This window comes from Loxodonta africana, chromosome 12 (assembly GCF_030014295.1).
Source record: "Loxodonta africana isolate mLoxAfr1 chromosome 12, mLoxAfr1.hap2, whole genome shotgun sequence".
In the NCBI taxonomy this organism is placed as follows: domain Eukaryota; kingdom Metazoa; phylum Chordata; class Mammalia; order Proboscidea; family Elephantidae; genus Loxodonta; species Loxodonta africana.
In genome coordinates this window covers 58118190-58130764 of record NC_087353.1, presented here as the reverse complement: position 1 = coordinate 58130764, position 12575 = coordinate 58118190, and the positions used below count along the sequence as shown (strand labels likewise).

Genomic DNA, 12575 nt, shown 5'->3' with positions numbered 1-12575 from the left:
AACGAGATACTTGATATAGCAGAATGTACACAGTGAGCAACTTGTTGAGCAATTTCATAAGAATGCCTGTAACCCTTTAAGCCTCTGTAACAGTAATAACTTCTAAGTATTCAGCTTTTGTGTAACTGCTTGTAAGAAACATTTTACTACTGGCATGTATTAAAGGACCACCTGTTTATACTTACAATAGGTTTAGACTAGCAAGACATTGCTTAGGGCACCTTTTTCCGCCAATAACAGTAATCAGCCAAAGCCTTCAGCAGTTCTTTTCAAAATTACTCCCTTACTTTCTAGGAGGCATTGGTATCTGACCCCAGACTCTAACCCATAGGACATCATGGATAAGTCCTAACAGTAAAACAAATGCCCTAGATACTTTCTCTATTTGATCTTGTTGACCTTGGTGATTGTGCCTACTTTCCATAACTGGTAGAAAGGCCTTTTGGCTATATTACTGTTGTTACCATTTTGTTATTCTTTATGAGTTACCACACAGTATCAAATTATCATCAAAATTATTATCCTTAACTATCTAATTTGATCTCTGCATTAAAAAAGGAAAGCTGTTTGTTTAAACTCTTCTCATGTTACTTTATGTCATACCTTCTTTGCTTTTTTCTATTAATATTTTCTTGCATTTTAATTTCAGTTCCATAATAATTGCACACCTTGATGCAGTACAGAATTTCAGGTAAGCTTCTTATGCCGATGTTGGGATACATGGGTGTAGCTATATGAATATGACTACTGCTTATTTCTAAATGTACTGAAAACAGCATGGCTTAAATGAACGATATATGCATACCAAAAAAGGGGAAAGTGGAAAACATTCACTTGTTAAAATATGAGATTATAGTTATCATATCTTTCTGGAAAAATAAAATGATTATTAGAGTTGGTTTAATTTTGTGTGAGACTTTAAGCATACAACAAAGAAGATTTCACAAACCCAACAGAAGTAGTAGTACATTATCCTCTAAATTATTTCAAAATAACTGACAAGAAACTGGAAAGGATAAATGTTAAGCCCTTGCTTTACTCTAAGCATCAAAATAAATTCTAAAAATTAGAGTCAAAAATAAAAATTAAACTATATAAAATCTTGAAAAATAAATTAGTTATCAGGCTTTTAAGACAGAGGTAACTTTCCCATCTTAGAAATAATAAAACAACAAAAGAAAATACTGATTGGTAGATTAGAGACAGAGAAAGTCAAAGCAGGCTGAGAAAAATAATCTGTGGTACTATTATATAGGGTTGCTATGAGTCGGAATCAATTTGACAGCAACAGGTTTGACTTTTTTGTTATTATATAAAGAGCTAATTAAGAGATAGATAAAGGACAAAAAAATTCGTAAAAAAGGAAATGTGGGTAGAAGATACACACAGAAATGTAGTCAATATCATTACTATGAAGTCATTGCAGATTTAGATAACTATAAAATTCCTTTTGGTCTTTTAAATTGGGCCTTCAAAAAGTTGTAATGCTAATAATACCTATTGTAGGAAGTGTATGTTACATTCTAAATTATCGATGATATCTAATTCGCATTAGCTACTAGGCACTTAAAATATACATTTGCTTAACCCTCTCAATAATCTGACACATAGGTGACTTTGTCCCCGTTTTATAGCTGAGGAAGCTGAAACTCAGAGGGTAAGGCACTGGCCTATGGTCACACAGCCAGTCACTGGCAGTGGTTAAACCCCGGCCTCCGGGACTCCCCTGCCAGGCTCTTTCTGCCATGCCTCAGTCCAAGAGTTTCAGAAAGTAATTTGACAGTCTGTAAAAAACAGTCATAAAAATGTTCATAGCCTTTAACCTAACAATTCCATTTTTGCTAATCTCCCGAGGAAATCATTCAGCAATATAGAAAAGATTGTATGCCCACAGATATTCATCACAGTGATAGATTATAGTGAAAATTCGTCAGCAACTTCAGTTGTCAGTAATAAGGAAATTTATGTAAATTTCAATACACATACACAAATATTGCGGTTTATGCAGCAGTTGCACATCAGGCAGCACTATGGGAAACATTTATGGTTTTCTTTTTTCATGTATTATGTGAAATTTCAAATATACTGCAGTTACAACTAGGTTATTTCATTAAATATGAAAAAAGGGAAGAGATCACTCTAAAATGGTAATATTTGTGATATAATAATATCATGAGTTTATGAGGGATTTTTTTTTTCTGTTTTTACGATTAAAAATAAAATATCTGTGAGCATTTAGGTATTGGTAAGGAAGTGGCTAGAGGAAAAAAAACAGAATGCAAATATGTTTGTAGGTGTGATTATAACTATTCGAATTTAAAAGTAAAAAGTAAAACACCTAGGTGTCTTTTTTTTAAAATTAACTTTTTATTGACATATAACATTTACACAGGAAAGTACCAGATCATAAGAGTATACAGCTCAATGAATTCTCACAAGCAAACATAACCATTTAACCACCACCCAGACCAAGAAATAGAACATTACCAGCACGCCAGAAGTCCCCCTCGTGCCCCCTTCTAGGGACTCCCTTCCTCACCCCTAGGTGTAGTTTTTAAAATTGCAGTGAAGTACACCAAAATGTTAACAAATGCCATGTTTAGCGGATTAGGATGGCAAATGTTTTTTTTTTTTCCTGTTTTTCTCTTTTTCAGTCCCTCTTCTCAGTGATAATGGATTATACTCTGTTTTACTTTAAATTTCATTTATGATTTAATGTCCAACTAGCAAATCATAAATGAACTCTTGCATTTAGTCACATAAAAGTTCTCTTTTGGGAACTGACCTTTGCAATTTGAATTTGGGAATAGGATCATCACTTTTGTTCTTCCTATATTAGAATAAGAAATATAGGCTGTACTGTGGAAGTCATGATTTTACTTACTTGGTACAGTTATCTTCTGTTGCAAATCAGCCAACTTGGGTGCCAGATATAAATTCAGTTTAGTAGGACTCATTTCTTTTAACCAAAAACCAAACCTGCTGCCGTCAACTTGATTCTGACTCATACTGACCCTGTAGGACAGAGAAGAACTGCGCCGTAGGGTTCTTAAGGCTGTAATCTTTACGGGAGCATATTACTAGGTCTCTTCTCTCTCGGAATGGCTAGTGGGGTTGAACTGCTGGTTGACCTTTCGGTTAGCAGCTGAGTGCTTTTACCACTGAGCCAGGGATCCTTCTTCTTTTAAGCAAAGCTTAAAAAAAAAAAACCAAGAATCGTTGTCTCTTTTCTCTTTCCCTCTCAAACCAGCCCTTGCTTTTCTCCATCCAGAGGGGACTGGCCTGTGCCATCTCCAGAGTTGGGCCACACTGTGGCTTTGGCTATAGTCACAGCATGAAGAGCAACAGAAGCAATAGACTGATTGAGGAAACCCAGCTACAATCACCCATTTCTACCATGGGGCTTTAGAATACCTTCTGTGCCATGAAGATTACTTTACAGCGTGGCAGTGTAGAGAGGGCTATCCCTTGGTATCAGTGCTTTGGAGAAACTGAAAGGAAGACAGACTCCCCACCCCTAGAGGAGCTCACAGCACAGGAAAGTCTGGCTCTCCCCTTCTAGACCCTCTTCTTACAATATTGAAAAGCCAACCAGAGGGCTTAAGGGTGCTATGCATAAGTCTGTTTTAGCCATCTAAAGTAAATAGTTACTATGTTTAGCACTTGAGATTCATGGTATATATTGAACTTAATTAACAGCTTTTAGCAAAATAAATGAGTGAAGCTCAGTGTGTCTCACCGTAGAGGACTTTTCTGGTTCCTAGTTTACAAGTGTTGAGTCATAGAACCTTTGTCGGGGGTCCCTAAGACCACCCCCAAGTTTGACAATTTGCCAGGAGAACTCACAGGACTTGCATATAGTTGCACTTACAGCTGTGGTTTATTACAGCAAAGGGAAAAGGCACATTGGGAGAAGTCTGGAAGAAGCTGGACACAGCTCCCAAGGGTCCTCGCCCCATGGGGTCACACAAATACCCACTGTCATCAAGTTGATTCTGATTCATAGTGGCCCCCACAGGGCAGTGTAGAACTGCCCCATGTAGTTTCCAAGGCTGTACATCTTAAGGAAGCAGAGTGCCACATCTTTCACCGCCAGAACAGCTGGCTGGTGGGTTTGAACTGCCTGCCTTTTGGTTAACAGTGGAGCTCTTTAACCACTGTGGCACTGTGTGTTTAATTCCCCAGCACTGAGTTGTGACAACATGTGTAAAATGTTACAGAGATCAGCGCCCAAGATTTTTGTTGGGGGCAAAGCACATGGACTTCCCTGTCTGGGATGTACCAAAATTCTGGGCCCCCAAAAGAAAAGCAGATGTTCAGTATCAGCCACATTGCATGTATGAACAGTTTAGGCACAGTGAGCCTTGCTTACCTGGGAATGGCAGGAACCCTCCCAAAATCTAAGTTTCCTGATGCCAGCCAAGGGCCAGTCTTGCAAACAGGCTTTCTAAGGAGAGCATTCTCAGGCCTGCTCTGTTAGCTTTTTTCTGCGTAGAACCTCAGGCCAGAAAGGAATGACCCTCCAGCCTATCTTCATTAAGTCCTTCCTGGCCTGAGGTTCTGTGCAGAAAAAAGCATACAACTTAAAGAAGGACTTTTTGACCCTCCAGCTCATCTCCTAGGAACCAGGGATATCACTGGATATCATTGCTGATGTCAGATGGATCCTGGCTGAAAGCAGAGAATACCAGCAAAGATGTTTACCTGTGTTTTATTGACTGTGCTAAGGCATTCGACTCTGTGTCTCATAACAAATTATGGATAACATTGTGGAGAATGGGGATTCTGAAACACTTAATTGTGCTCATGAGGAATCTGTTCATGGATCAAGAGGAAGTCATTTGAACAGAACAAGGGGATACTGCATGGTTTAAAATCAGGAAAGGTGTGCATCAGGGTTGTATCCTTTCACCATACCTATTCAGTCTTATGCTGAGCAAATAATCTAAGAAGCTGGGCTATATGAAGAAGAATGGGGCATCAGGATTGGAGGAAGACCCATTAACAACCTGCGTTATACAGATGACACAACCTTGCTTGCTGAAAATGAAGAGGATTTGAAACACTTACTGATGAAGATCAAAGACTACAGCCTTCAGTATGGATTACACCTCAACCTAAAGAAAACGAAAATCCTCACAACTGGACCAAATAAGCAACATCATGATAAACAGAGGAAGGATTGAAGTTGTCAAAGATTTAATTTTACTTGGATTGACAGTCTACACCCATGGAAGCAACAGTCAAGAAATCAAAGGATGCAGTGCATTGGGCAAGTCTGCTGCAAAAGACCTCTTTAAAGTGTTGAAAAGCAAAGATGTCACCCTGAAGACTAAGATGCGCCTGACCCAAGCCATGGTGTTTTCAGTTGCCTCATATGCATGCAAAAGCTGGACAATGAATAAGGAAGACTGAAGAAGAATTGATGCCTTCGATTGTGGTATTGGCGAAGAATATTGAATATACCATGGACTGCCAAAAGAATGAACAAATCTGTCTCGGAAGAAGCATAACTGGAATGTTCCTTAGAGGCAAGGATGGCAAGATGTCTCACATACTTTGGACATGTTATCAGGAGTGATCAGTCCCTGGAGAAGGACATCATGCTTGGTAAAGTAGAAGGTCAGCAAAAAAGAGAAAGACCCTCAACGAGATGGCTTGACACAGTAGCTTCAACAGTGGGCTCAAGCATAGCAACAATTGTGAGAATGGCACAGGACTGGGCAGTGTTTTGTTCTGTTGTGCATAGGGTCGCTATGAGTTAGAACTGACTCAGTGGCATCTAACAACAACAACAGCCCATCTTCACAGTTTGTACGTGAGGAAATTGAGACCCAGAGAGAGGATGTGACTTCAGAGTTCCAGAACTCTGCAGTGGTCAAGCTGGAAAATAGCCTCCGGTCTTCTTAATCCAAGGCCAGGGCTTTTGTGACTGCATCATGGAGGGCCATGCTAGTCAAGTTCATTATTTTTTAATATCCTTAAGTACAGGCAAAGGAGCCCTGGTGGTACAGTGGTAAAGCGCTCAGCTGCTAACTGAAAGGTTAGTGGTTCTAACCCACTAGCCACTTCACGGGAGAAAGATGTGACATTCTCCTTCCGTAAAGATTACAGCCTTGAAAACCTTATGGGACAGTTCTACTCTGTCCTATAGGGTGGCTGAGTCAGAGTCAATGGCAATGGGGTTTTTTTGGTTTAAATACAGGCAACACTAAAACTTGTTACATGCTTTGATTAAAGAATAGAGCTTCCTGTGCAGCAGAGCTGTCTTATTAGTTGAGGATCTGTCTATGTATTGACCTAGCCAATTGTTCATAAAATCTAGTGGACTTCAGGCTACACAATATATATGGGCAGAGCAATCACAGAATTGTCTTAAAAAAAAAATAGAAAAAAGACTAGAAGAAAATTCAAGTATTAACAGTGATTGCCTCTGGAGAAATTTTTTTTCCTAAATTGTCTATGATGTATGTGTAGTACTTATAAATAGAAAAAATGTAGATTTTAAAAATAAACTTTTAAAAGAAATTATGCTATTCTCCACTAATCTTCAGTCTTCCTACCCCAGCTGTCACCCACCAGCACTATCAAGCTGGGGAATAGCTCCATGGGAGATAGGTTAAATGATCAGAGGAAATTAGAAATTGGTTCAGCCTCTTAGAAGGGCAATTTGGAAATTTCTAGCAAAATTCTAAATGCACAGTATTTAAAATCACTGAGCAATTCCATCTGTAGGAGTTTATCCCACAGGTAGATTCATTCATATGCACAAAGATGTACGCACAGGAATACTCACTGCTTTGTTGTTTGTAATAAGACAGGCACGACCCAGGTGTCCCTCTGTAGGAGTCTGGCTGTTGCAGCACATCCATGTATTAGAATTCTACATGACCACAAGAAATTGTAACATTGGTTACCTCTAAAGACACTGACTCCCCATTGCTTGTACTACTTGAGTTTCTTACAGTGTGCATATGTTACTCTTAAAAGTAGACATATTCTTTGAAGAAATGTTAAAGTTGTCTTAGATGATTTTGCCAAAACAGAACTAGCCCAGAGGGGGAAAATGGTATTTTGCCAAACTTTTATATGGGTAGAGAGTAGAGAACTTATAAACATTCTTTGTAAAATCATAAGACTTTCAAAAACAAAGTCAGATTAGAAATCTAAGGAGCAAGTATATTAGGGAATACTACTGTATCAATGTTAAATTTCTTGAGTAGATAACGGTGGTGTGGTCACGAAGGAAGATGTCCTTTTTAGGAGACACATACTGAATGTTTTTAAGTATGTGTATGTGTTTAGAGAGAAAGAAAGGAAAAAGGTAAAATGTTAACAATTTTTGAATCCAGGTGCCAGGTACATGGATATTTATTTTATAAGTCTGTAAATTTTTCAAAATAACAATTATTTTACTAGTCTGAAAAGTTTTCAAAATAAAGAGTTTGGGGAAAGAGAGAAAAAAAGATTTTAAAAATCAAGAAGATAAAAGACTTCTGAAGAACCAAGCAATGATAAAGCACTTATTAAAGAAGTTATCAACATAAGCCAGTCTATCTCTGCACATCTTTAGCCAAATTAACGAGCATGGATTGCTTTGTGGCTCCCAGTGGTTGAAGGTCTGATCTCAGCAGAACTTGGAGCAGGTTGCTGGTTAACTGGGCTGTTTCAGAACCTTGAAGTGCAGAGTAGGCACCTTTCACTTAAAGATGAATTTAAAAGGACCTGTTCTTTCTCTTCCCTTTGTTCTCCAGTTCCCAGGGGAGTCCCTGCAGTGGCTCACTGCCACATGACAGCAGGAAGCCAGCCAGTCTGATTGGCCAGGAGGTGGTTCTCGTCTTCTTTCTTCTGCTCCTCCTGGTCTGGTTCCTGAACCGAGAGTTCGAAGTCAGCTACCGCTTACACTACCATGGCGACGTGGAAGCGGACCTTCACCGCACCAAGATCCAGAGCATGCGAGACCAGGCTGACTGGCTGCTGAGAAACATCATTCCTTACCATGTGGCCGAGCAGCTCAAGGTGTCTCAGACCTATTCCAAGAACCATGACAGTGGAGGGGTCATCTTCGCCAGCATCGTCAACTTCAGCGAATTCTACGAGGAGAACTACGAGGGGGGCAAGGAGTGCTACCGGGTCCTCAACGAACTCATTGGGGACTTTGACGAGCTCCTAAGCAAGCCGGACTACAGCAGCATTGAGAAGATCAAGACCATTGGGGCGACCTACATGGCTGCCTCGGGGCTGAACACGGCTCAGTGCCAGGATAGCAGCCACCCGCAGGAACACCTGCAGATCCTGTTCGAGTTTGCCAAGGAGATGATGCGTGTGGTGGATGACTTCAATAACAACATGTTGTGGTTCAACTTCAAACTCCGTGTCGGCTTCAACCATGGGCCCCTGACTGCAGGGGTCATCGGCACCACAAAGCTGCTGTACGATATCTGGGGGGACACGGTCAACATTGCCAGCAGGATGGATACCACTGGGGTAGAATGCCGCATTCAGGTGAGTGAAGAGAGCTACCGGGTCCTGAGCAAGATGGGCTATGACTTTGACTACAGAGGGACAGTGAATGTCAAGGGGAAAGGTCAAATGAAGACCTACCTCTACCCCAAGTGTATAGACAACGGGATCGTGCCTCAACACCAGCTGTCCATCTCCCCGGACATCCGGGTCCAGGTGGACGGGAGCATCGGGCGGTCACCCACTGATGAGATCGCCAACCTGGTGCCTTCTGTACAGAATTTGGACAGGGCGTCTCTGAGTTCCGATAGCAGCACACAGGCCAAGGATGTCCACCTGTCTTCTAAGAGGCCCTGGAGGGAGCCTGTCAGAGCAGAAGAGAGTTGCCGCTTCAGCAAAGCCATGGAGAAAAGCGACTGTGAGGAAGTAGGGCTGGAGGAAGCCAATGAGCTCACCAAGCTCAATGTCTCCGGGAGCTTGTGACGCAGCGCTGAAAAGCTGCCCGCGGTGCTCTGTTCGTCAAAACACAATAATATTTGTATTAGGCTATTGCACCTATCCAGGTGCCACAGTGCCACCCCTGGACGTGGTGTGCTGTCATTTCAGCCCTGACTTCTGTGTGGATGATGAATATTCAGGGCTCACTCCCACCCATTTCTTCCCACCTGCTCCATTCCCGGGACGCCTCCCGCCTCTGTGTCACCCGCTCAGCAGTGTGGAAAATAACAAGTGCCTTCAGGGGTTGGCCTTGGTCTCCATGCCTAGGGACAGAGGCCGCTGGGTGAAATCATGGCTCTGGATGTCACTGGACTTTGAAAACAGAGGTTGTGGTTATCATTTTTATTTCTTTTTCTCACAAGACTTTTTTTTTTTTTTTTGGCTAATACGATGTTTCTGAGGTTTATTGTTTTTTTTTCTGTATACATGATAGCGTTCTACATGACCTGACCTTTCTATGTAAACACATACACGCACACATCTGCATTTATGAAACTGATATAAAGTGCCAGTAGTTTACTGAGAAGGGTGTGTCTGAGGGGCATGTGAGCTGAGGAAAGCATTCAGCAGTCGGCAGAGAGGGCCCCACACGAAGCCAGAGAGCTCTTCAGAGAGCAACCCTCGAGTCCTTTCCTTGCAGGCTGTCTGTACTGCCTTCCCTATGATGAGTGGTTTTAGGAGCTCATCTGCATCCGGGCCAAGATGTCAAATGCTAACAGGTAACACTGTGTGTGAGCTGAGGCCTCAGGTTTTTTCAAAGCCAGCATTCATCCTGCCCCCTACCCCGAGGAATCTTCCAGTTGGGAGTGAAGGTGGTTGTCTTCGAAGCTGCCGCATCCAAGAGAGAAACTCAAAATAAATGTCCTAGGGTTACATCTATTTATTTATTTATTTATCAGGTGGTGTGTGTTGGGGGATAGCAGGGGCCTTGGCGGAAGGAAGCAGGCTTTGTAGGGCCGGGGATGGGCTGAGCAGAACCAGGAGGAGCTGTCTACTACTAGTTCAGCCACCTCAAGCCTCCCCTTGAGGGCAGGTGCTAGGTGGGATTCCTATCAAAGCTGAGGGGCCTTCCCAGACATCAAATGCACTTCGGGTGGGAAAAATGCTCAGCCTCCCTTTTCCAATGGAACACTACTGCTGCAGGGTCAGGATTAGTCCCCTTATGGAGGAAGCCTGGGCCATGAGCTGAGCCTAAGAACAGGTAGACAGGGGTGGCGCTCTCTTCCTTTCCACCAATTCCAACAGTGTTCTCGTGGTTTCCCAACTGCAGGCCGCATGTGGCCTATCTGTGGTAGGATTCATTCTTATAAGCTGACTCCAGCCCCCTTCTGATTGAGTTCTTACACTGTATTTAGGGAGAGTCATCTGTATGCAGATGAGGCGTGTTGCCTGGACGAAGTATAGAAAACCAAGTAGCTTCACTTCTGTGCTGTTTCCAACTGGGTTTGTAATTGCCACAATGAGTCTGAAGTTTATGGAGAACTGAGCTACAGTCTCCCTGTTGTGGTTGTAGTTTAAGGTGACACTGATGCACAGCTCGGAAGGTAATTAATTTGAGGACGAGCGCCTTATCTGTTGAGGTCTTCACCGTCTTGCCCATGTGCATTTTCTTTTCACTGTTAAATCTTACTGTAGAGTTTTCACAGCTGCATTAAGTCCCAGTATTATCCCTCCTCCCCAAATGTTTACAGAATCTGCATAAAGAAGTAATGGTTCTGCTCAGTCAGCTCGTCAAGGGATGTGCAGGAGTGGCTTCGTGGCACCCGGAATCTTGGCATCCCCGGACCCAGAGCCCTCTCAGTCACTGAGTCTCTCCTTCATGAGTCACTGCCAGTGTGTTGCTCTTCCAGTACCACAGAGGGGACGGCTGTGACAATACCACGCTTCTAAAGAGTGTATTCTTACGAAATATTGCACAACTTTTGTTTGTTTTTTTTTTCCTTAAGAAATACTACCTGATGCCCCCCTTGAATGTAGGAATTGTTGGCACTTCAGGAGTTTTCTTCCACAGTATTAAGGGGTGTATACAAGGGCTGTCATTTCCCCTTACTCTCTGTTCTCCAGGCTCCAGAGCTAGAACGGCATGTAATGGGGCTGGGTGGTTGCCAACGAGCGATACAGTCTTGGCTGTTTCACAAAGTGGACTGTACAGCAGCTCACCTCCTCACACGTCTTCCCTATCAAACTGTCCTCCTTCACTGAGTGCAAAAGTGTTTGTGACTTCTGACCCCGCAAGACTGAGGAGCTAATGCATTAACATCTGGCGGCCTAGTCTAGCTTTGCGTGAATGCAGATTTTAGAATGGTCTTTACAAACCACCCTGAGCCTTCAGAAATGGCTGGTACAAATGCTCCCTTTGGGCCACATGGCAACTCTGATCCCCTAGGTCCCTGCCCTGAAGCATACCTCAACACGGAGCATAGACCATCTGCAGTGGAGACGTCATGCATCCAGATCTGTTGGCATTGAACAAGTGGTTGCTGGAGACAGACAGGTTTCTAAGCAGTGGGCTCAAGTGCTAGCAACAAGAAGGATGTGTCCTTCAGTGTGGCAATACCTCTTACAAACTTAGGGCAAGAAGCAGTACTTCAGAATTGAATGTGTGTAAATAGTTGCTCTGAGTTGCAATTGCTATTTTCCTCTTGGCCCTAGGTCAGATCAAATTGTATATATTAATACATGATAAACAAGCACACATAATTTTATCCAATGCAAACAAATGTAAAGCATCAGTTATGAAACCCTTCAGAAGTTTGGAGAGTTCCCCAGGTGACACCCCACTGCGTATGACCCTACTGAAGCCAACTTCCCTCATACGTCACCCCTGCAGATTTGCACTCAACGGAGAGCCAAAAGGTGGTGTGCTTCCCATCATGCAGGCTAGTAATAGCTTGTAGTCTCCAAAGATGCATCTGTATTTGAATTTATAGATTTTCCAGGTAAGCATTTTTTGATTGGTGGTTTCAGAAAAATCATATCCTGCCTAGAATCTGAAATTAAATGAGCAAGAACAAACTGTTTGCCTTTTCTATATTTCATTTGCTCTGCTCTTTTTAAATTGTTAACTCTAAATTTCAAAATGCATCCACTGAAGAAATGGACATTAAAATATTCATAAATCTAATACTTGATGCCTGGTATTTCCTCATTGAAGAGGGCAGTACTGCTAATGTGTTCTGCACTTTGTGGCTGAAATAGGAAGATTTGCATTTTCTTCACATCATGCCTTGGAAAACAGGTCAACTAAAAAAACCCTGTTCATATATGCATTTTTGTTTATTTTAATGGAAATATTTGCTGTAAATTTTGGTTGAGAAGTATTTATTTTTACATGGAATTTTAAAAAATAAAAATCAGGTTGCAGGACAAGTTTTGCTTGTGACAGTGTCCCTAGTCAGGCCTTCTAAATTGCTTTTCACTGCAACATCTTGAGAGAAGGAGTTGACTGAGCAAACAAAGTAGGCTTTCTGAAAAGATGCTCCCAAGTAGTCTCTCCCTGGCAGAGTAATTGGGACACCATATCGTGGTGGCTTCTGGTGTTTTGGGAGCAGTCACAACCCATTTCAGAATCTGTTTAAAGTCACGGAGTCTCTTCCAAGAAACACACATGTGCC

The 12575-nt window shown here is 42.1% G+C and overlaps 1 protein-coding gene across 2 annotated transcripts in view; it reads left to right on the top strand.

The window, feature by feature from the left end:
* The window catches only part of ADCY9 (adenylate cyclase 9), a 157638-nt gene extending 145308 nt beyond the window's left edge, over nucleotides 1-12330 (top strand). For both annotated transcript variants that reach the window (XM_064295495.1, XM_064295494.1), the window contains exons 10-11: nucleotides 650-691; nucleotides 7755-12330. In XM_064295495.1, the coding sequence (XP_064151565.1) occupies nucleotides 650-691; nucleotides 7755-8946 (1234 nt within the window). In that variant the 3' untranslated portion in view covers nucleotides 8947-12330. The remainder of the gene's footprint in view (nucleotides 1-649; nucleotides 692-7754) is intronic.
* The last annotated feature ends 245 nt before the right edge of the window (nucleotides 12331-12575 follow it).